We start from the raw sequence: 25,671 nt of genomic DNA on the forward strand, positions 1-25,671 counted from the left end.
TATCCTATACAATAAATATGTTATCAGACTGTCATCTGATGAGGTTTTTTCTTGGTTAGTGGCTATCAATATCTTAGTTTAGCCGAATTGGTGATAGCTACTGGTGTTGAGAAAAAATGGTGGACAAAGAAAAATGGTGTCTTTTGCTAACATGGTTAGCTAATAGATTTACATATTTTGTCTTCCCTGTAAAACATTTTAAAAATCTGAAATGGTGGCTTTATTCACAAGATCTGTATCTTTCATTTGGTGTCTTGGACTTGTGATTTAATGATATTTAGATGCTACTATTTAATTGTGACGCTATGCTAGCGATGCTAATCAGTGTGGGGGGGTGGGGGATGTTGTCATAGGTGTACCGACCTCGGGCTTGCAGCCATAAGAGGTTTTAAGAGGGAGCTGGGTAGGGGAAAGGACAAAGAAAGGGAGAGGAAAAGGCGAGATGGGCAGGAAAGGGGCACACTGGAGGGAATATGGTCGCTTGGGCATCGTTAAAAGTAGAAAAATACTATTCTCTGTTCTCTCAGAAGTCAAATGATGGCTCAAGTCAAAACAGTTTATTATGTTTCCCTTTGCACATGACTTCTGAGTTGCAGTTTTGTAGGCCAAGCAGTTCAGGACTTTTAGCTTAATTATGAGGCTATATAGATTAGGTTATAGTCATACTTTGATGAATTAAATTACCCTTGAAGCCTTTTACTTAATCTAATTTAATCCCCTCTATTGGCTATACAATAGAACTAGGCTAGTCATCAATGATCTTGTCTAGAAATAAGAACTTCTAAAACATAAAGACCATGTTAAAATGCATTGAATAAGAGTAATCCACATTACCATGACATTCAGCTCAATCAGCTACAACTGTACTTGAGTGTGCCACTCTTCTGAATAAAATCTTTCCACCTCTGTATTGGAGGAGAGGGTGTGTCGACATGTCGGTGACGTCCCTGCATTACTTCGCTCAAACAGCTCATTCAGGGAGAGGAACCCATGGCTCACTCACGCAGAACACCCGCGTTATCCTTACCAAAGAAAAACAAACGCCGGCAAAACATAGACCCTTAAATAATGGACGGAATGACAACACATGGGCTGGTTCAGACTTTTTTGTCATTTTTTTCTCTGGACAGGAAACAATATAGAAGTAGGGCAAAGTGTGCCTATATTTTTTGAATCAAGACTTCGCCAGAGTTGTAATTTGTGTGAAGAAAAGGTGGAGAGAGAAAGCGCGCGGCTCCATACTCGATCAACTTGTAGCATGATCTCGCATCACAAGCTCCGGATCACAGCAAAGCAAAACAAAGGCACAAACTTTATTTCATAAGAGGAATAGAAGTTGGTATACTTCACTTTGCGCTTTTTATGTTTGATGTGCTGAAACAAAAGCACTGTCTTATTCTCAGGAACAGTGAATCGTTTTGGAATCTCACCCAATCAGCACTGAACTCTTGGACGGAGGCAAAACTCTTCCTATGGCAAACGACACCGAGAAGGACCCATGCCACAGCAACCTGCACATCGACAATGGGAACCCGCGCACCAGCGCGATAATGTTCTCTGCCGGAGTGATAGGGAACTTGGCCGCTTTGATCCTTCTGGAGATCCGTCGCAGGAAGGACAAGAGCCGGCAGCGACTGTCGCTCTTCCACGTCCTGGTCACCACGCTGGTCGTCACTGACTTGATGGGCACCTGTCTGGTCAGCCCTTTCGTCCTAGCAGCCTACTCCTTTAACACCACCATTATTTCTATGATTGACAGTAACCCTCCCGCAATGTGTGAGTATTTTGGATTCTGTATGACTTTTTTCAGCTTGGCCACGTTATCTGTCCTCTTCGCAATGGCGCTTGAGCGATGCCTCTCCATCGGATGTCCATACTTCTACGGGCGGCACATCACCACACGTTGTGGATACATCACCATTCCATTCATCTATTTAGTTTGCGGTGTGTTTTGCCTCATGCCTTTTTTGGGTTTTGGGGACTACGTGCAGTACTGCCCGGGGACGTGGTGTTTCATTGACATGAATCCGTTAATGCCGGAAGACCGAGTTTATCCCGTCCTTTACGCAACCGTTATGCTCATCCTAGTCCTCGCTATATCGGCTTGTAACGCCTTTGTTGTTTACCATCTGGTTTTGATGTACCGGAGGCGCAAACTAAACGGGGGATGCGTGACAACTCGGAGTAAGAAGGACCGGAGAGTCCTCTCCATGGCCGAAGAGGTCGAACATCTTATAGTACTGGTGTTCATGACGGTGATATTTGTGATTTGCTCCCTTCCTCTGGTGGTAAGTTAAACAATTGTTTTTCTAAAAGTTATACTATTCTCCTCCCGGGTGTTCACTTACTTGACTAACACTGATATATTTTTTTTGCACAATTGAATCAAGCAACATTTTATTTCTCAATTGATAAGCGGTAGTTACACTCTTAAAAAAAGGTTCCTGGAGGCACCTTTAGGGGTTTTTCAGATTGCAACACCAGCAGAACACCTAAAGGGCCTCCAGGAACCTTTTCCCTGAGGAACCTTTTAAAAAAGGTTACTCAAAGAACCTTCTAGGGTATTAAAGTTCCTGTAGGAACCTTTTATGTTGCATGTATTCTATTATGCATAATAGCAGTAATAATCATAACAAGAATAATAATAAAATAACATGGAGTGGCAAACTTGTAAAGTCACAAATTCATTTTATTAACTTTGAAGGTAATACAAATCCAAAATATGCAATCAATAAATTAAGTACTCAGGGATACAAACCTGCCATTGTTCAGTGATATTCAGCATTTTGATCTCAAAATAGGTCATCCATGTGAATTGTGTATATTTGTAAAAAAAAAAAAAAAAGTTTTGGGGGGGTCTGACAAAGTATGCAGACGCAGAGTGTATCACCCATTTAGCTATAAAAGAGAGGCGCAGACAGATATTCTCCCTGGAAGAATCTCAGTTGCATGCTCCTCGTGTCCTCTTCTCGCCCCCTTCTCCAGACCCATTGGAGAAGGTCAGAGGGGAGGGAACTCTAGCTTTCTCATCAATTAACAGTAAACAAAATCAGTAAACAAAAGGCGAATGGAGATCCAAATAACCAAAACATAGCCAACAGCGAGATGCAGCCATGCACAGCTGTCTTGCCAAACAAATAGGCCTATAGTCCCGCTCATGAGTACAGCAACACTTTGTGATATGGCACAATACACGTCTGTGGATTAAATTTGACCAACGTAATAAATTAAGCAATGCCAGCCTACCGTAAACATGTTTCCAGACTGTTAAGATTGTACAAATATGTATTATGTACTTGTTATTCTCTGCAAATATGCAAATGATATGCACATTTTTTGTTACCTTTTTGGACCCTCACCAGTTTGCATCCCCGATACAATGTCAACCATTGACAAACATTCATATTTGATCATGTATCAACAACAAGATAGGAACGTATACTAAAAATACAATAATAATTATTGTTATCAACCATACCAATCAAAATACTAATCTTACTGATAAAAATGATATGTTTAGATACATGGAGAATATTTCATGGGTCAATATTAAAACTCATAGGCATGTAGAGCCACGAACAAAGCATTAGCGCATCGAATAAGAGCTTTCTAAGTGGTTTCTAATTTGAGTCATTTAGCTATTACAACCGACCTCGCCTTACTATGTAGTCTGGTTTCCCTATCCCTCTCTACAGCAAAAAGTTTGCCATTCAACATTTGTTGGTAATTTACCCCCCTCATAAATTCCCAGGTTTAGGGTTAGGCTCTTCAGTTAGGACCTGCTCTCCATCCAGGAAGAGCTGTACATGGCTCTCATCCGGCAAAGGGATTATGTATAGGGAATTTTACACGCTCTAAGAAGAAAACAAATAAAAGATACAAATTTAAAAAAATACGCTTACTCAGGTCATATTTCAAACAGTAAGTTAACAACTGATCACACCTTACACAGTATTACTACTAACCTTGCATTTATTCATTCGTCTGCTGGCAAATACATAACCTGTCTGTGATATACAGCCCACTTTTATCTTCTTTGAGGAGGTAGGGGAGGAGCAAAATGGCTGCACTGACCTTGATACCTTAAATTGGAGGGTGTGTAATAAAAAGGCAGGATTAGAATATTATAGAGCAGGGATAATCAACTAGATTCAACCGCAGGACGATTTTGAAATGTATTTGATCTTTTTTTCTTTCTTTTTCTTCTTCTCTTAAGTGGATGGTTGGGGGGCGGGAACGTAATTACAAATCATTTGTAGATTGCAAATTGACCGCAAGAAGGCCAAACAGATAGAATATTTAACCTAATCATTTCAAACCTTGCTTGGGTTTTTGTAAGATCACGTGTCTCTCTATAATGCATGGGAATTCTTCGGAACATATTTCCAAAATTAAAATCAATTGGAGCTGATTTACTGGTCTTGTTATGCTGCTGGAAATGTGATGGAATTAACAATGTGAGAAGAAAATACCCAAGCCAGCACGTTATGGTCTGGGTAGGAACAATGGTGTTAAAAGGTTATTAGTGTGTGAATTTATGTGAGTAGGAAAATTGAAGAATTCATACATATCCCTTCCCCGAATGGTCTTTCAACGAGGAGTACTTTTGAATGAGCACCATTTAGTTAGTATTGGAAAAGACAAAAGGGATAACACAGAACACACAATCACAGTGCAAATACATCCAAATACTTTATAGAGGCTAAGCTCTCTAAATCCATAGTGAGCTTTAAACATTGTCTTGCTTTGGTCTGAAATGCTGAGGACCGAACAGGCCACCCCAATGCACCATCCTGATAGACATACTGTAAATTAGACACAAACACAACATGAGTCTTCAATATCAAATGCATCTCACTAATGTGATTTATTTATTCTTCTTTTTGTCAAGTTTAACATTACCTACATTGGGTCATCCCACTCTCTCTGTGTGTCTTACCTGTTTGTGGAGGTTGATACATTTCTCTATCACAGCTCCCAAACTCTCTACAACTTAACTGGACAGTGGCAGGGGCAGGATAAGACAAGGACTAAAGGGAGGAGGATAGAAAGAGATGGTGAGAGAGTCTATCATGGGTTTAAAATATTTTGTCAAGTTTACAACTCAGTATCCTGTGTTGCAAGTTTAACAACCTAGATTCGTTCATCTGTGTGTGCGTGTGTGTCTTACCTGTTTATGGAGGCTGAGTTTCTCACAGCACCCAAACTCTCAACAACTTAGATGCACTATGCAGAAATCACTCTTCCATTTCCTGGTTGCTAAACTTCTAATAGTTTTCCTAATTTCAGTTTATGTGACAAAACAAGCAAGTATAGTGTAGAGTCACTGTACCATCTAAACCGCTGTGAAATATATTTTCCATAAACAAAAATATTGTATTTTCAGCTGTTTGAAGCTGGTGTACAAAACCAAAAGTAAAAAACTTAGGAACATGAAGCATAGAAGCAGCACACATAGAACAGATCTACCACTTTTTATACTTGCTTTCAATGATAATCACATATCTATAACACACATTTCTATGTGAATTTGGTCAAGTCACCCAAAAAGTTACACATTGCTGCTTTAATGCTGTAACTGGACAGAGGCAGAATAAGACAGGGACTAAAGTCTTGAAGGGAGGAGGATGGAAGGAGATGGTGAGAGTGTATCAGGGTTAACATTTCAGGACTAACATTTCTAAATATTGAATCTAGCTAGCTAAAGTTAGCTAACATTACAGTAACTGTCACTAGCTAGCTATTTTTTTTTTTTTTAACTAGCCAAGTCAGTTAAGAACAAATTCTTATTTACAATGACGGCCTACCCCGGCCAAACCCTAACCCGGACGACGCTGGGCCAATTGTGCGCCTCCCTTCGAGACTCCAATCACGGCCGGTTGTGATACAGCCTGGAATCGAACCAGGGTCTGTAATGACGCCTCTAGCATGCAGTGCCTTAGACCGCTGAGCCCCTCAGGACCACAAAACATTAGCTAAAACGTACCAACAATTATCAGCTAACATTACAGTCTATGTAGCTTGGCTAGCTGATGAAAACAGAGTACATTACTAGATTTGGCATAGATCCTCAGAAGGTTCTACCATCGAGAGCATCCTGACTAGTTGCATCACTTCCTGGTATGACAACTGCTCAGCCTCCGACCACAAGGCACTACAGAGGGTAGTGCGTATGGCCCAGTACATCACTGGGGCAAATCTTCCTGCCATCCAGGACCTCTATACCAGGCGGTGTCAGAGGAAGGCCCTAAAAATTGCCAAAGACTCCAGCCACGCTAGTCAGACTGTTATCTCTGCTACCACACGGCAAGCGGTACCTGGAGCGCTAAGTCTAGGTCCAAAAGGCTTCTTAACAGCTTCTACCCCCAAGCCATAAGACTCCTGAACAGTTAATCAAAAGGCTATCTGGACTATTTGCATTGACCCCCCTCACCCCCATTTTTACTCTGCTGCTACTCTGTTTATTATCGATGCAGTCAGTTTACCTACATGTATTACCTCTACTAACCTGTGCCCCCGCACATTGACTCGGTACCGTAGTGCTGAATTAAAGTTGCTCTTTAATTATTTGTTGTTTTTCTATTTTATTTATTTTATTTTTTACTTAACACTTATTTTTCTTAACTGCATTGTTGGTTAAGGGCTTGTAAGTAAGCATTTCACTGTAAGGTTGTATACCTGTTGTATTTGGCGCATGTGACAAATAACATTTGATTTGATTGTACTGTTTTTTTTTTTATAATAGTTTGAATTATTATTGCTAGCTAGTGAATAGCTACCATTTACCCACCTTTCACGTCGATCCGTTGCAAGTCGTCTCTCACCTGCCGTGTCTCCAACCATCCGTGCACTTCCCACCTCCAGTGCGTCTTTGAACCAATGGTCTCCATTCGAATTATACATACAAGCGTCCTTTAATCACGAGCTCACTGCTGGTTCCAAAGCAAACAAACCACTCTTTTTTAAAAGGGTTCTCAAAAGCACACCTTAAGTCTACAAACGTTTAAAAACAAACTGATGGCAGAGTATGGGTTCTTAAATTAACCTTAAAACCTCTTAAATGTAATCAAAAATATCATCTACGTACTCCCCAAACATAATTATTTATCATGAGGGCCATAAAAAAATAACTAGTAATTCTAAATACTCCAAGAAAGGATAAAATCTCACCTTTCTGGTAAAAAATTGTTTTAAATTGCTGAAGTGTAGTTACTTTTGAGGACAAAAGCTCAAGTACACAGTACAAATATGATATAAGTATCTGATGTATTTCCTATTCAACAAAACTATGAATAAGGCTTTTTTTCTCTTCCTAAATAGAGTATAATCAATATATAAAATGACAACAAAAAAATCACTATCCTTATAACTTTAAAATACATATTTGTGTATTGAGTGTTAGAGAAAATGTGCATATTTTCTAAAGGTCTCTCTTGATCAAACCGTCTGCCCCCATCGCTGTGAATTTCTCAGAGCCTAGCTTGGCTTCCTGAACTTGTTAGGAACCCGCCTTTCATATTAATAATTTCCATCTATGACAAACAGAAAGTGGTGTTCATTTAAAGTCTATAAATTATTTTATATGAATGGCTATCAATCGATCTCTGAATGTGTTACAGCGACGAAACTGCAATCTCCTGCTGGGTTACCAGGTAAGGATTTCAGGCATATTGTTGTTAGGGGCTGTGACATAGGGTTCAGCCAGGAGTTGATGGACAATCGGAATAGCGAATTAAATGGTTGGAGGGACATCCCAGCTTCATGTGGTGTCAGGTTTCACATCCTGGTGTCAGACATACTCCTGTGTCCATGAGAATCATGGCTGCCGCTCAATGCAAGCCATTTCAATCTCGGGTGTCGGTCGAAACTGAAAAATGTCAGTCGAAACCGGTAACAGAACCACACAGGTCCCCAAAACAGGGGACATTACATCTAAGAGGTTTAAGGTTCCTTTTTTAACCTTGTAATATCCTTAAGGATATCTGTCAAAAATACGCCCAATGCGTATCTATCAGTGGCGTATATTCATGGATGCCAAAGGAAGAATTTACCAAGAAAATATACCAAGAAAAAAACACAATGTATCTTTTTGTTTCATACATTCAGCATGCAAATTGAAGTGTATCTCAGCGGAGAAAGCATCCATCCGAGCGAACGAAACAGCGCCCCTCTGTCTTAGTATGTGTGGAGTATCTATCTGATGCTGTCTGATCAAAAAGAGTATGACATTGTTGCCACCTGTAGTGTCGATTGCAAAAAAAAATGTCAGGGAAGCCAGTTTGGATTTGGCTTCAGACCAATCACATCACAAGCCAAATGTCATTATTGACAGAAACAAATTTAATTGTTGCATGTCGTTGTGTTGTGGCCTTTCTGCCCCTGGCCTGAGAGGATGAAGATCAACAACTACAAGATGTAGTAGGCTAATGTTAACTAGCTGACGTGGCGTATCGTTGCACATGAAAGGAAGTTAGGGTAGCGAGCAAGTAGTTTAGCCAAGTAGCCTAGGACAACAAAAACTAAAAGTGTTTACTGTATAACAGTGGACCGTTTAGGCAACATGAAAGAGGAGGATGGCATTGGCATAGGGGGTAGGGTGAGTCAACATGTTTTTTCTACGCACACACTAACACAAATCAGTACAATGGACAGCCACATCATATTTAGCTTATGCTGACTGGACTAAATAGTTTTTGGTATATTTTCGTTGTCACTGTTTTATACCAAGCATAGGTGATTAGATGATGTTGATTAGTGAAGGCAGCTCCTGTTTTCTTTGCTACTTGCAGTAACTCGCTGTGGTTCTAAATCAATAGTTGTTTAGTAGTCTGAAAATGTTGGAAACATTACCTTGTTTGACCATGCTGTGGGTCATGTACAGTTGAAGTCGGAAGTTTATATACATTTAGGTTGAAGTCATTAAAACTCATTTTTCAACCACTCCACAAATTTCTTGTAAACAAATGATAGTTTTGGCAAGTCGGTTAGGACATCTACTTTGTGCATGACAAGTAATTTTTCCAAAAACTGTTTACAGAGATTTTTTCACTTATAATTCACTGTATCACAATTCCAGTGGGTCAGAAGTTTACATACACTGAGTTGACTGTGCCTTTAAACAGCTTGGAAAAGAAAATGTTGTCATGGCTTTAGAAGCTTCTGATTGACTAATTGACATCATTTGAGTCAATTGGAGGTGTACCTGTGGATGTATTTCAAGGCCTACCTTCAAACTCAGTGCCTCTTTGCTTGACATCAAAATAAATCAGCCAAAACCTCAGATAACAATTGTAGACCTCCACAGGTATGGTTCATCCTTGGGAGCAATTTCCAAATGCCAGAAGGTACTACGTTCATCTGTACAAACAATAGTACGCAAGTATAAACACCATGGGACCACGCAGCTGTCATACCGCTCAGGAAGGAGACACATTCTGTCTCATAGAGATGAACGTACTTTGGTGTGAAAAGTGCAAATCAATCCCAGAACAACAGCAAAGGACCTTGTGAAGATGCTGGAGGAAACAGGTACAAAAGTATCTATATCCACAGTAAAACGAGTCCTATATCGACATAACCTGAAAGGCTGCTTAGTAAGGAAGAAGCCCCTGCTCCATAACCGCCACGGACCGCGGTTTGCAACTGCACATGGGGACAAAGATCGTACTTTTTGGATAAATGTCCTCTGGTCTGATGAAACAAAAATAGAACTGTTTTGCCATAATGACCATCATTATGTTTGGAGGAAAAAAGGGGAGGCTTGCAAGCCGAACAACACCATCCCAACCGTGAAGCACAGGGGTGGCAGCGTCATGTTGTGGGGGTGCTTTGCTGCAGGAGGGACTGGTGCACTTCACAAAATATATGGCATCATGAAAATTATTATTATTATTTTATTATTATTATTATTTATTTTTTATTTTACCCCCTTTTTCTCCCCAATTTCGTGGTATCCAATTGTTAGTAGTTACTATCTTGTCTCATCGCTACAACTCCCGTACGGGCTCGGGAGAGACAAAGGTCGAAAGCCATGCGTCCTCCGAAACACAACCCAACCAAGCCGCACTGCTTCTTAACACAGCCATCCAAGCCATCCAACCCGGGAAGGCAGCCGCACCAACCTTGGTTAGCGCGTACTGCGCCCGGCCCGCCACAGGAGTGCGATGAGACAAGGATATCCCTACCGGCCAAACCCTCCCTAACCCGGACGACGCTAGGCCAATTGTGCGTCGCCCCACGGACCTCCCGGTCGCGGCCGGCTGCGACAGAGCCAAGTTAAAGCTTGGTCGCAAATGGGTCTTCCAAATGGACAATAACCCCAAGCATGCTTCCAAAGTTGTGGCAAAATGGCTTAAGGACAACAAAGTCAAGGTATTGGAGTGACCATCACAAAGCCCTGACCTCAATCCTATAGAAAATTTGTGGGCAGAACTGAAAAAGCGTGCGCGAGCAAGGAGGCCTACAAACCTAACTCAGTTACACCAGCTCTGTCAGGAGGAATGGGCCAAAATTCACCTAACTTATTGTGGGAAGCTTGTGGAAGGCTACCTGAAACGTTTCACCCAAGCTAAACAATTTAAAGGCAATGCTACCAAATACTAATTTAGTGTATGTAAACTTCTGACCCGCTGAGAATGTGATGAAAGAAATCAAAGCTGAAATAAATAATTCTCTCTACTATCATTCTGACATTTCACATTCTTAAAATAAAGTGGTGATCCTAACTGACCTAAGACAGGGAATTTTTACTAGGATTAAATGTCAGGAATTGTGAAAAACTGAGTTTAAATCTATTTGGCTGAGGTGTATGTAAACTTCCGACTTCAACTGTAACTGTTTGCTACATGCAATATGTTATCATCAAATCAAATCAAGTTTATTTTATATAGCCCTTCGTACATCAGCTAATATCTCGAAGTGCTGTACAGAAACCCAGCCTAAAACCCCAAACAGCAAGCAATGCAGGTGTCGAAGCACGATGTTATGATGGCAATATTGAGCATCCTCCCAAAACACATACTTCCACCATTTTCTGCCTGTGCATCCAACATTGTAATAGATCCTCAGTTGGTTGAGATGGACAACCCAGCCCATTTTCTTGTTGTAATCCATTACAAGCTCTGGAACAGATACATACTATATATACAAAAGTATGTGGACAGCCCTTCAAATTAGTGGATTCTGTTGCTGACGGGTGTATACAATCAAACGTTAGCAGTAGATTGGCCATACTGAAGAGCTCAGTGACTGTCAACATGGCACCGTCATAGGATGCCTCCTTTCCAACAAGTCAGTTCGTCAAATTTCTGCTCTACTAGAGCTGCCCCGGTCAACTGTAAGTGCTGTTATTGTGAATTTGAAACATCTAGGATCAACAATGGCTCAGCCACGAACTGATAGGCCACACAAGCTCACAGAATGAGATCGTCAACTGCTGAAGCGTGTAGCACATACAAATCGTCTTTCCTTGGTTGCAACACTCACTACCGAGTTCCAAACTGCCTCTGGAAGCAACGTCAGCACAAGAACTGTTCGTCGGTAGCTTCATGAAATGGGTTTCCATGGCCGAGCAGCCGCACACAAGCCTAAGATTCACCATGCACAATGCCAAGTGTCGGCTGGAGTGGTGTAAAGCTTGCCGCCATTGGACTCTGGAGCAGTAGAAACGCGTTCTCTGGAGTGATGAATCACGTTTCACCATCTGGTAGTCCAACGGACCAATCTGGGTTTGGCAGCCCTAATCACCCAACATCAGTGCCCGACCTCACTAATGCTCTTGTGGCTGAATGGAAACAAGTCCCCGGATCAATGTTCCAACTTTTAGTGGAAAGCCTTCCCAGAAGAGGGGAGGATGTTATAGCAGCAATGTACCAACATCTAGTGGAAAGCCTCCCCAGAAGAGGGGAGGATGTTATAGCAGCAAAGGGGGGACCAACTCCATATTCATTCATCTTCTGCACATCTATCACTCCAGTGTTTAATTGCTAAATTGTAATTACTTCGCCCCTACGGCCTATTTATTGCCTTACCTCATTTGCACACACTGTATATAGATTGTTTTCTATTGTGTTATTGACTGTACGTTTGTTTATTCCATGTGTAACTCCGTGTTGTTGTTTGTGTCGCTTTGCTTTATCTTGGCCAGGTCGCAGTTGTAAATCAGAACTTTTTCTCAACTGGCCTACCTGGTTAAATAAAGGTGAAATATATATATATTTTTTTTAAACGCCCATGATTTTAGAATGAAATGTTCGACGAGCAGGTGTCCACATACTTTTAGTCATACAGTGTAAGTTCCTACCATTTTTTTAAATAACTTCAAAACCCCTACCACTGTCACTTCAGGCCTAGGCAGTATGGTACAAGGGTGAATGGTGGTACACGGGTGAATGGTGGTACAAGGGTGAATGGTGGGACTTGGGGCAGACACAGTCCATGGAAACATAGGCTCCCCTCTTGGGTGTGCCCTCCCTCTTCCTCTCCATGTTCCTCTCCCTACACTCTCCTCTCCTCTTGCTGCCCTCCTCACTCCACATCTCTATCCCTCCAATCATCTCTAACTCCTCATCCTCCCTGCCTTTTTCTCCTGAGCCCTTACTCTCCATATCCCTTCATTTGCTTTCACTGACTTAGAGGAACAGAGTAACTGAGTAACAGAGGGAGAGGAGAGGATCAACAAATACGGTACAATTGTGGTCAGAAACATAATCTCTCTCTCTCTCACGCTGTCTGTCTTCCTTCCTGTCTTTAAATCAACCATAGACACTCTTCCTAATAAGGGGTTTCAAATAATATGAAAACGAGGCAATATATAGCATTTGAATATCTGCACCTAGCAAACATGACAAACCATAACCTAAACACAACAGAAAACACAAATTACTCCAGCCTTCATTTCGGTGGCTAGTTAGCTGTTTGTCTGTGTGACAGCTGAGTTGACGTTTCGTGAGCGCAGCTCAAATTTACCACCACATACAGCTTTTCTTGTCTGACAGACTAAATAGTTTGCTAGCTAGCTAGCTATAGCAAGCAGCAGGCCATTTCCATATGATATACATCGATGTGAACAAGACAAAACAACCAACTAGTTAGCTGACTATATACAGCTAAACACTGCAACTATTTCCATGAGAGAGAGCAATCATTCGAGCTCCACCACTGATGTGCTCGCCTATACCAACAAAGTTATCATGACATGCTACATGCTACATGCTAATCTTAGAGCTATTCCCCAAGTTTCATCAAACATCGAGAACACCAAACATACAGTATATCTGCTGTTTACATTTTTCACTCACCTCCACATCATCGCTTTTCAAAGTGCAAGGATGTGTCCGAATCCGTATCACCAACCAACATAGAGATACAACCTCTTTCACAGTGAAAAGTCGTGTCCGCTTCAGCACGGTCATTTTAAGTAATGAAGTGATTCTTTTTTTTTTTAAATAACAGCAAACCCTGTTTCTGGTTGATGACAACAGCCACGCGAATACGACAACAGTTTGTTAGCAAGTTAATTTAGAGATATTGACAAAGATATTATTGTTCGGAAAACAAGGCCAATCACGGCCGCTATAGTAATTTAAAGAAAGGCTGTTGACTGCCACTGGGTTCTAAAGAGTTAATGTGTCACGCCTGCTCCCGCTCTCTGGGGCTCGAGGGCGCCAGGCTGCCCATCTTTACGCACACCTGTCACCACCATTACGCGCATCAGCGCTTCATTGGACTCACCTGGACTCATCACTTTATTGATTGCCTCCTCTATATCTGTCTATTCCTCAGTTTGATCCCGTGTCAGCATTAATGTCGTTATGTTTCCCTTGTCCAGACGCTGTCCGTGTTTTGTTTAATGTGTTATTTATTAAATATTCACTCCCTGTACTTGCTTCTCGTCTCCCAGCATCTGTCCTCATAGAATGCTGACACCAATATTGGAATCAGGGAGTTTTTTGTTTTGGTTGGATTCGGGTGCCGCTGCCAAAGGAACCGGGGATGCCTCAGCTGGCTTGTCAGGCTTCCATGCCTTAGCTGGTTCGAGAGCTTTTCTTGCTTCGGTTGGCTCGGCAGGCTCCCATCCCACGTCATGCCTCAGCCAGCTTGTCAGGCTCCCACGCCTCTGCTGGCCTCTGTCAGACTCGCCGAGGTGGGACGCCGGGTGGCACCCCTAGAGGGGGGAGGGTACTGTCACGCCTGCTCCCGCTCTCCCTCTCTGGTGCTTGAGGGCGCCAGGCTGCCCATCATTACGCACACCTGTCACCATCGTTACGCGCATTAAGAGCTTCATTGGACTCACCTGGACTCCATCACTTTATTGATTGCCTCCTCTATCTATCTATTCCTTAGTTTCAGCATTAATGTCATCCGTCGCCAATGTGAGTAAGACCTTTATACAGGTCAATATTCACAAGGCCAGACAGATTACCAGGGCGTGTACTCTGAGCATGTGCTGACCAACTGGCAAGTGTCTTCACTGACATTTTCAACCTGTCCCTATTTGAGTCTGTATTACCAACATGTTTCAAGCAGACCACCATAGTCCGTGTGCCCAAGAACACTAAGGTAACCTGCCTAAATGACTACCAACTCGTAGCACTCATGTCTGTAGCCATGAAGTGCTTTGAAAGGCTGGTCATGGGACCATTATCCCAGAATCCCTAGACCCACTCCAATTTGCATACCGCTCCAACAGATCCACAGATGATGCAGTCTCTATTGCACTCCACACTGCCCTTTCCCACCTGGACAAAAGGAACACCTATGTGAGAATGCTATTCATTGACTACAGCTCAGGGTTCAACACCATAGTGCCCTCAAAGCTCATCACTAAGCTAAGGACCCTGGGACTAAACACCTCCCTTTGCAACTGGATCCTGGACTTCCTGATGGGCCGCCCCAAGGTGGTAAAGGTAGGTAACAACACATCCACCACGCTGATCCTCAACACGGGGGACCCTCAGGGATGCATGCTCAGTCCTTTCCTGTACTCCCTGTTCACTCATGACTGCATAGCCAGGCACGACTCCAACACCATCATCAAGTTTGCCGTTGACACAACAGTGGTTGGCCTGATCACCAACAACGATGAGACAGCCTATAGGGAGGAGGTCAGAGATGTGGCTGTGTGGTGCAAGGACAACAACCTCTCCCTCAACGTGATCAAGACAAAGGAGATGATTGTGACTACAGAAAAAGGAGGACCGAGCACAACCCCATTCTCATCGACGGGGCTGTAGTGGTGCAGGTTGAGAGCTTCAAGTTCCTTGGTGTCCACATCACCAACAAACTAACATGGTCCAAATACACTAAGACAGTCGTGAAGAGGGCACTACAAAGCCTATTCCCCCTCAAGAGACAAAAAATATTTGACATGGGTCCTCAGATCCTCAAATGGTTCTACACCTACACCATCGAGAGCATCCTGACTGGTTGCATCACTGCCTGGTATGGCATCAGCTCGGCCTCCGACCGCAAGGCACTACAGAGGGTACTGCATATGGCCCATTTCATCACAGGGACCAAGCTTCCTTTCATCCAGGAACTCTATACCAGGCGGTGTCAGAGGAAGGCCCTAAAAATTGTCAAAGACTCCGGCCACCCTAGTCATGAACTGTTCTCTCTGCTACCGCACAGCAAGCGGTACCGGAGCGCCAAGTCTAGGTCCAAAAGGCTTCTTAATAGCTTCTACTCGCAAGCCATAAGACTCCTGAACAGCTAATCAAAGGTTTACCCAGACCCCTCTTTTACGCTGCTACTACTCGGTTTATTATCTATGCATAGCCACTTTAACTCTACCTACATGTACATATTACCTCAATTACCTCGACTAACCGGTGCCCCCGCACATTGACTCTGTACCGGTACCCCCTGTATATAGCCTCGCTATTGTTATTTTACTGCTGCTGTTTAATTATTTGTTACTTTTATTTTTTTTTAATTACTTAAGAAAATATTTTTCCACCGGCACAGGTTTCATACATTCATATATAACGATTAAATATTCACTTACTTTTTGAAAATCTTCCTCTGATTTGTCATCCAAAGGGTCCCAGCTATAACATGTAGTGTCGTTTTGTTAGATAAAATCCTTCTTTATATCCCAAAAAGTCTGTTTAGTTGGCGCCATTGATTTGAGTAATCCACTTGTTCAACTTGCCGTTAAAGGAATCTAAAAATCTACCCCTAAACTTTGTTTCAACCAGTCAAAATACGTTTCTATTTACTCCTCAGATATCCTAAAATGTAATCAAAATATAATATTTATTTCGGAAAGAAGTATGTTCAATAGGAAGCCGATTTTAGCAGGTGCGTAATTTCTTCATGGCGTGCTCAAACACGAATTTCTAAGATTGTGTCCTTCTACTAAAAATGTTATTTCTTATTCGTTTTTAAAGTTACAAGCCTAAAACCTTGAACATAGACTCTTGACACCCTGTGGAAGCCATAGGAATTGCATCCAGGGAGTAACTAATTTAGAATATGACCTTTCTCTTGCATTTCTAAGAGGATGGTCTCTCTTAATTCTGGTTGGTTTTTCTCCTACCATATCTATTGTGTTATATTCTCCTACATTATTTTAACATTTCCACAAACACTACAAAAAGTGTTTTCTTTCCAATGGTACCAATTATATGCATATCCTGGCTCCAGGGTCTGAGCTACAGGCAGTTTACTTTGGGCACATCATTCAGACAGGAAATGGAGAAAAAAGGGGCCTATCCCTAAGTTAATTTCTCTCCTATTAAAGTCTATTTGTTGGTTAAGAGCTTGTAAGTAAGCATTTCACTGTAAGGTCTTACACCTGTTGTATTCAGCACATGTGACTAAATTTGATTTGATTTTCGACTTACTATTGTATTTTTTAACCTCATTGAGATGGGGAAAACATGTTTTTTATTATTAAGTTGAACATGTGCTCTTCATGTCAGTTTCCCAGTTTTCTTCACCAACTTACGCTATTCCTATAGGGACCCAGTTGTGCTATGATATAAACACATTACACAAGTGTATGTAGTTCAACACTTACATGAAGTGTATTAGTGTATTGAAATACACTTTAATAGGAGAGAAATTAAAGTAGACAGCAATGAGGTGGGCGGAATGGTATCCTCTAGTAGGTCACATTATGCGTCATGTAGGCAGGAAACCAAATGACACCCACCAGTCCCTCACAAAACCTAAACACTTTTGTAAAAAAAGTTGACTTTCGACCTTTTTATGATTGGTGTTTCCTAAATCTGTCTTACTTTGCTTACTAAAACGACATACTAATCATCCCACATACTATGCAGACAATTCTACTAGATTAAAACCCTAAAATAGTATGACATCCTAGCATTTAAACCATGCAAAATTTCTCATAATATAAAACGTTTTATTTTGGGTACTATTTAGAATGTAAGTGAGGGTATTCAAACATGGCCGATGGGGTCATACATTATTACAAGTGAATGCATTATTACCATACCATAATGCATTATACCTATGAATGCACAACACCAATGAAGATACTATCTAGAATTCTCATCTTCAATTAGAGCTTCATCAGGGTCACATAGAGGCCAGTGAACTAACAGTGGGACCAAGTTTCCATCTCAACCAACCCCCGCTTCATATGATGGAAGAGATGCATCGATTTATTAAATAGTCTTGTTACCAAGAAATGACAAGGTGCCTGCCCCTATGGGAGTGTACAAAGCAAAAAAAGCCCAAGACACAAACACATGGTTGCCCAATGACGCTCCAACCCACCGTACATATATCAAGCGGAACATCGGCCTGGCTTATCAGGCAAAACATAGGATCCCACATAAAAGTATGCTTGTTAACCACGCAACTTGTATAGGTTGTCATAATTTTTTCCATTTCAAACATACCATTTCGTTCGGACACCCTATTGTGACACTTATTGATAACAACCAATACGTTGAAGGTGGTAAATGGGGATAAATGAGAATCTTAGGCTTTTTTAAAACTTATCTCCCACTTTTTGGTTAATGTCTATCTTATCACTCAGAGGTAGTCTTATAGGCAATATAGGGCACTCTATGGTAATGCAAACAGTCAGACCCCCCCTGTGGGGTTTGCGCCTATACTCTACGTCTGCCTGCTGTCGATGAAACCGGATCCTGCCTGTGAGAGCACTGCTTGCTCGACTTTCCCTCGTTACTGTGCCCTCAGGCACCGATGAAATGATTAATAATTAAACAGCATTTCACTGTTGCAATAAGACACTGACTGCGAATACAGGTTTCTGCATGTCTCCTCAATATCTGCCCAAAGTTTTCTCTACCTAATCAATAATTACACAATCCAGACAGTTTGTTCCAGATCGAGGGCACATAGGGTTCTGACAAACATAATTAGTAGAGAATATAAAGGAGTTCTCTGAAATATTTGTTATTTAGTATTAAACCCTGGGATTAAGGTGGTGTTCCCTAACAGCCTGATTATTGACAAACAAAATGGCAACTCGGTTGAGGGAGGGAGATACAGAATGTACATGTAAGCCATTTCTCAATGATCTTTGCTCGATTTCTCAAGTCCTAACTCATCGCTTCCTACTCAAAATGCATTGAAGGAGGTCAGAAGGGAGGAGCCATGGGTGTTCTTCCCCAATGTGTTCTGAGAGGGCATGGAGAAAGGACACCATGGAAGACTATTGAGAAAGAGTCTTGGAGAATCATCAAGTTCAACACAAAATGTTCATCTGGAGGTACTTATAAAGGCGTTACTGCGTTTGCATAATGCAGACTGATATTAGAATGCATTTAAAACACTAAATAACTCTGTGTCAACAATTCACACAGTAGAGTTCAGCTCATTATGTTGCCCCATTGTAATTTGTGTAATCTAAGGTCTCGTACAGGCATGGCTGTGGTGTTTTTCCACTCTACTCAGGGTTGTTCACACTGCTAGTTCCACCCACAGGATATTGTCGTAATGATAGATGTTTCAGGAAATTGCCCCGAAAGAGTCTAGAATACTTTCACTTTTACTGGACACAGCACTCTTGAGTCACACTGGGAAACCCCAACAGTACACACAGTTTAGCAGCATACAGTTTGTGTGTGTGTGCTCGGTCGAGGAATGTGCATCTCCACTGTTTCACTAATACCAAGAGTAATAAAAACCTGTGAGATGGTTGGTTACATTTTCCGATCATTATTGTGGAATTACTTAAGAGGGAAATTGATGTCATTTTCTCCAAAAATAATATACTTTATTTGACTTTAATTTAGAAAATAGCAACTGTTATAAGGTATCTAGCGACAGACAGTCCGGTGGAAATGTGTACCTGACCAAATCTTGTTTCATTCCCGTAAATACCTTTTCGGCTCTTTGCCATTTAGCATGTGGAATAGCTACAGTGCCTTCAGAAACTATTCATACTCTTTGACTTATTCTACAATTTGTTGTTACAGCCTGAATTCAAAATTATTATTTTAAAATTCTTTAAGCTCTGAGAAGTTGGTTGTTGATTATCGCTACTGTAGATAGCCATTTTCTTGCTATAGATTTTCAAGCCGATTTAATCTCTCCGGGATCGGTGTCGCTATACCGGGACGGTTGAGCTAATGTGCACTAATGTGATTAGTATGACGTTGTAAGTAACAGCAAACTTTCCAGGACATAGACATGTCTTATATGCCCATAAAGCTTAAATTATTGTTAATCTAACTGCACTGTCCAATTTGCAGTAGCTATTACAGTGAAGAAATACCATGCTATTGTTTGAGGAGAGTGCACAACAGCAAAAAACCTTTCTCACGGCAACTGGTTTGATACATTCACCTCTGAAGGTAAATAATGTGCTTCAGTAATTTTGCTCTGATTTGTCATCCCGAGGGTCCCAGAGATAAAATGTAGCATAGTTTTGTTTGATAAAATCATACATAAGAACTGGGTTCTACAGTTTGAACCCCTGCTCTCTGGCTCCACAGCCACCCCGTCTAACTTTCACACATCTAGATGGCCAGTGTTTAAGCTAATGATCCATCATGTATGACATTCCTGGGAGTGTGTAAACTTAAACTTAATTGAAAACACATGTTTTTTTGTTTGTATTATCTTTTACCAGATCTAATGTGTTATATTCTCCTACATTAATTTCACATTTCAGCAAACTTCAAAGTGTTTCCATTTGGGTGTGACATTTTAGGCGAAAATTGAAAAAAAGGTCCTTAAGAGGTTTGTAAGTCAAAACTGTAACTAGGCCACTCAGAAACATTCAATGTTGTCTTAGGAAGCAACTCCAGTGTATATTTGGCCTTGTGTTTTAGGTTATTGTCTTGCTAAAAGGTGAATTTGTCTTACAGTGTCTGTTGGAAAGCAGACTGAACCAGGTTTTCCTCTAGGATTTTGCCTGTTTAGCTCTAATTCCCTTATTTTTGCTATTGGCCTTGTGGTGAAATCCCTGAGCGGTTTCTTTCCTCTTTGGCAACTGAGTTAGGAAGGACACCTGTATCTTTGTAGTGACTGGGTGTATTGATATACCATCCAAAGTGTAAATAATAACTTCACCACACTCAAAGGGTTATTAATTCATTTTTGTTGTACTTTTTTTATTAGATCTTTTATAAGCAATACAAAACACAAACACACACACACACACACATCATACAAACATCAACTACATCCCACCTGCCCAGACCCACTAGCACACACCCCCATCACTTTCTGCTACATGGTCTGTAACTGCACCATTTTGTTTCTCTCCGTAGCCCCGGCACTTTCAGTATTTTAATTAATAAATGTTTTCCCATTGTGCTGTAAAATTTGCGCATTTTGTCTCTTGTATAAAAAAATTCTATACATTTAGTTATACTGGATTAAGCGTACATTTTAGTTAACTGTAATTTTGTTAGTTATGCTCAAACTTTCCCTCCATCTTGTGCCAACATCAGTTCTTTTTAAGTCTTGGTTCCAATAGTTCATATTTTTTTTCTAAGAGATTGTCAGTTGGATATGCTCTCTGCAAGATTGTATTTATCTTCCCTATCATATTAACATCATTTTCTGATTCAAATAAGATTCGCTCTAGGTTGCTGTAATGTCCAAAATATTTCAAATATAAGTTTTGTGATGTAACTTTTACATTGCATGTATTTGAAACTATCTACATTGATCAGTCCAAAATTACTTTTTAATTTCTTTCATGTAAATGAATGTATTTCCTGTTACCAAGTCATTTACGGTTTCTATGCCTTTAGTTTTCCATGTGGATCAAAGGGTTTTTCAGTGTCTTCTTTTTACATTTTTTTTTACCCATTTACTGATAGGTGCACTTTGCAAGACATTGGAAAACCTCCTTGTCTTTTTGGTTGAATCTGTGTTTGAAATTCACTGCTCAACTGAGGGATCTTTACAGATATTGTATATGTGGGGTACAGAGATGAGGTAGTCATTCAAAAATTATGTTAAACCCTATTATTGCACAGAGTGAGTCCATGCAACTTATTAAGTGACTTGTTAAGCAAATTTTGACTCCTGAAATTATTTAGGCTTGCCATAACAAAGGGGTTGAATACTTATTGACTCGAGACATTTCAGCTTTCATTTTTTTATTAATTTGTAAAAACATAATTCCACTTTGACATGATGGGTTATTGTGTGTAGACCAGTGACACAATTTAATCCATTTTAAATTCAGGCTGTAAGACAACAAAATGTGGAAAAAGTCAAGGGGTGTGAATACTTTCTGTATTTCGGGTCAAGTGACCCGACCCACTACATCAAATATGTTTCAATATTTATTTATTACAAACTTGTTCTTTTTTCGCATAACTCCAGATTGAATGAATTATTAGCTTCTGAAGCTTTTGTTTCCACCAAAGACGATCTGTTTTCAACAATCTGACATTGACGCTAATCTCCAAAACAAGGGTTTCAAAAAGGATTCAAGGAATGTGGTTTGGCTGGTTAGGAGCAGGCAAGGATTACATGCTGGTCTCTTTGACTTTTGGGAGAATGGAAGAACAAAGATGTTTGCGAGAGCTTGGAGAATCAGATGTTAAGCCTGGCTAGTGATTGGTGGTGACAGCATGTTGAGACGGCCGGTGGCATCGGTGGGATCACACACTTTGTTTTAAAGATAATGTTTTGTGTATTTAAATTGTATTCAGACAGAGAGGATTAAATGAGTGGGGAAACAGATGGGGAGATGCGGAATAGTGGTGGGACTGTGATTAGTACCCACGCTGGGGTGGGGAATATGTGCTGCAGTATGTGCTGTACCCACTACACCAGCTTCAGGCAAGGATCCCGCACTTAGACCGTTTTTCAAAATTAAAATAAGAACAAATTCTTATTTACAATGACGGTCTACCAAAAGGCAAAAGGCCTCCTGCGGGGACGGGGGCTGGGATTAAAAATCTAGGACAAAACACACATCACAACAAGAGAGACACCACAACACTACATAAAGAGAGACCAAAGACAACAAAAGCATGGCAGCAACACATGAAAACACAGCTTGGTCGCAACACCACATGACAACAACATGGTAGCAACAAAACATGGTACAAACATTATTGGGCACAGACAACAGCACAAAGGCAAGAAGGTAGAGACAACAATACATCAAGCGAAGCAGACACAACTGTCAGTAAGAGTGTCCATGATTGAGTCTTTGAATGAAGAGATGGAGATAAAACTGTCCAGTTTGAGTGTTTTATGTAGCTCGTTCCAGTCGCTAGCTGCAGCGAACTGAAAAGAGGAGCAACCCAGGGATGTGTGTGCTTTGGGGACCTTTACCAGAATGTGACTGGCAGAACGGGTGTTGTATGTGGAGGATGAGGGCTGCAGTAGGTATCTCAGATAGGGGGTAGTGAGGCCTAAGAGGGTTTTATAAATAAGCATCAACCAGTGGGTCTTGCGACGGGTATACAGAGATTACCAGTTACAGAGAAGTATAGAGTGCAGTGATGTGTCCTATAAGGAGCTTTGGGGGCAAATCTGATGGCTGAATGGTAAAGAACATCTAGCCGCACGAGAGCACCCTTACCTGCCGATCTATAAATGATGTCTCCGTAATCTAGCATGGGTAGGATGGTCATCTGAATCAGGGTTAGTTTGGCAGCTGGGGTGAAAGAGGAGAGATTACGAATCCAGGTCTAGATTTAACCTTAGCCTGCAACTTTGATATGTGCTGAGAGAAGGTCAGTGTACTGTCTAGCCGTACTCCCAAGTGCTTATATGAGGTGACTACCTGAAGCTCTAAACCCTCAAAGGTAGTAATCACACAGGTGGGGAGAGGGGCATTCTTCTTACCAAACCACATTACCTTTGTTTTGGATGTTGGTGGCAGCGGTGGGATTCCTCAGTAAGTCATTTGATCAGGACTCGTTCTTCAGTGTCTTCTCTTCCTCTCTTGTCTCTTAGATCCGTGTTTATATCAACTCCACGGGGCAGAGGAAGGAGAGCCACAAGATGGACCTCATCGCCCTCCTCTTTCTCTCAACCAACTCCATCGTGGACCCCTGGGTGTTCATCTTCCTCAGCCCATCAGTGCTGCGCTTCTTCTGGGGAGCCCTGTGCAAGACGCCCCTCCTGCGGTCCAGGGAGTCTTTCTTCAAGTCCTCCCTGGGGAAGCAGACGCACGCCCAGCTGGAGCTGTGCCATCCCAGTGCTGTCTCCGAGTTCACCCTTTGATGTACTGGACCTAATTGGGGCCTTGTATGTTGTCTCTGAAGGGAGAAGCCACTCAGAATAGTGCCACTGCCCGAATGTGCTGCCTGCCTAGTGGTTTGGTTACATTGCAGGGATGTGGGGTGTGTGTGTGTAGCTACTTAGGGGAAACTTCTGGACAAGTGGAGCGGCAACCTACACATTCCTGCAAACGTAGGCTGCTGCTTGCTTGTTTTGGAACAGGCTCTGAGGCTCATATTGGAAGCCTCCGGAGGCCAGCAACAGACATTTGACTGGCAGTTAGACTCCAACTCTGAGGAGAATGGAGTTGCAGTACAGGGTCACGTTCTTAAAAGTACTGCCCATTATTTGTTTTTACAGCCTGGACTCTCAAATCAGAGGCCACTACAAAGACAGCAAACCAGGATTCACATCACTGAAGGGACTAAATCAGATAAGGACTGTTTATTCTATGTGAGTTGATCATGCTCCAGATGCATGCATTGTTGCCACCGTGCCCTGTTACCACACCCTGGGACTCCCAGAGAAGTTTACATGAATTCTTTCTATTGAGATGTTCCTTCAGCTATCCAATGGAATCCTTGTGGTTCTGGGAATTGTTATCAGAAAAGTCAGAGTCATCCATGTAATCCAAGCAAGATTCACACACTCCAGACCTATGTTCAAATACTATTTAGGGTATTTCAAATAATTTCAAAGACATTTGGATGTAAGCATTTGGTATTTTTTTCCCAAAAACACAAGTAGTATAATATTGTAATGTATTTGGAAATAACCTTGGAAAGTATTTGCATGTATTTCGTAAATAAATATTTAAATACTACCATGCATTTCAACCAGGTCTGTTTGGTATTTGAAATAATGTATTTGGAAATAGGTATTTGGAAATACTTTCAAATAGTAGGCTATTTATAGTAGGCTATCCAATAGAAGTAGTTGATTCGGAACACATTAAAATATTAGTACTGTATTTGTACTGTATTTGAGTAAAAAATACTAAAATACGGTACACAGATAACAAATAATCAAATACATGTATTTGAGCCCAGGTCTGACACACACATACACTATCCCCTCTCCCTGCAGCTATGACCCGTTGACCTTTCCCCATTCACCCCACTGGGTACTCACCTCAAACGGTCAAAGGGTAATAGCTCGAGAGTGACATTTCGTCTTGTAACGTTTACATTTTTTATCAAACAAATGAATGTGGTTATGTTATGAGAATTGTGCTATGAGAGGAGGTTTCGTCTGTACTCTTATGAGGTACCTTAGTGTTTTATTTTATTTCACCTTTATTTAACCAGGTAGGCCAGTTGAAAGGACAGCTTGAGTATTTATTATGTGTCCCAGCTCTCAGATCTCATTGATGTGTTAGTGTACCTGGTGACAAGGTACTCATGAATGTTCAGTGCGCAGTTGTAAATATGTCGTTCGTGTGTGTGTGTCAGTAAACCTTTTTATGTGACTAAAGTACATGTCATATAAACAATGTCACGACAGGCCTGATGGAAAAATAATATTTGTTGGTAAACATTTCAAATGTCGACACGACAATACGCCAGACAATGTGGGATTTTTTTGTGTCGGTAACATTTTTTATGCAAGAAATGGCAGTGGAAACACTTTTTTCATTTCCAATACATATCGAGGGTCTTATTCTGGTGACATGATGATTCATGCTTGGCTGCCGTTTGACAAATAAAAAACAATCTTGCTATTTTGTCCATAATAATGTCATAATTTAGGCTATACCCGCACTGTATCTGCGAGTGCGAGCTATTAGCTAGTATAACGCAACTTTTTTGTGTCAAGACCATCAGTAGAGTTGAAAATGCGATGGAAACCCATTTAACTTTTTATTCGGTACATGGGAATACACACATTGTTTTATCCGTAACAAGTCAATTTGATGGAAACATCTCTGGTGGGAAAATGCGCATGTTGTTTTCATATGGATTTTAGAATATTTGCATGAAAATCTGTCGCCAATTGGATGGAAACCTAGCTAATGTCAAAGAGATG

At 41.2% G+C, this 25,671-nt stretch overlaps 1 protein-coding gene across 1 annotated transcript; it reads left to right on the forward strand.

Moving 5' to 3' along the window:
• Positions 1–996: 996 nt before the first annotated feature.
• LOC120059962 (prostaglandin E2 receptor EP2 subtype-like) lies at positions 997–25,327 on the forward strand. The gene is made up of 2 exons (XM_039009040.1): positions 997–2,288; positions 23,380–25,327. The coding sequence occupies exons 1-2, from the start codon at positions 1,473–1,475 to the stop codon at positions 23,647–23,649; spliced, it is 1,086 nt and encodes a 361-aa protein (XP_038864968.1). The 5' UTR covers positions 997–1,472; the 3' UTR covers positions 23,650–25,327.
• Positions 25,328–25,671: the final 344 nt, after the last annotated feature.

The sequence above is a fragment of the Salvelinus namaycush genome, chromosome 15 (assembly GCF_016432855.1).
Source record: "Salvelinus namaycush isolate Seneca chromosome 15, SaNama_1.0, whole genome shotgun sequence".
NCBI lineage: Eukaryota > Metazoa > Chordata > Actinopteri > Salmoniformes > Salmonidae > Salvelinus > Salvelinus namaycush.

Excerpts from the sequence above, each read along its gene's own strand:
- LOC120059962 (XM_039009040.1), top strand. The coding sequence starts at position 1,473 with ATGGCAAACGACACCGAGAAGGACCCATGCCACAGCAACCTGCACATC. Across the intron at positions 2,289-23,379 it reads TTTGCTCCCTTCCTCTGGTG|ATCCGTGTTTATATCAACTC; the intron begins GTAAGTTAAACA and ends CTTGTCTCTTAG.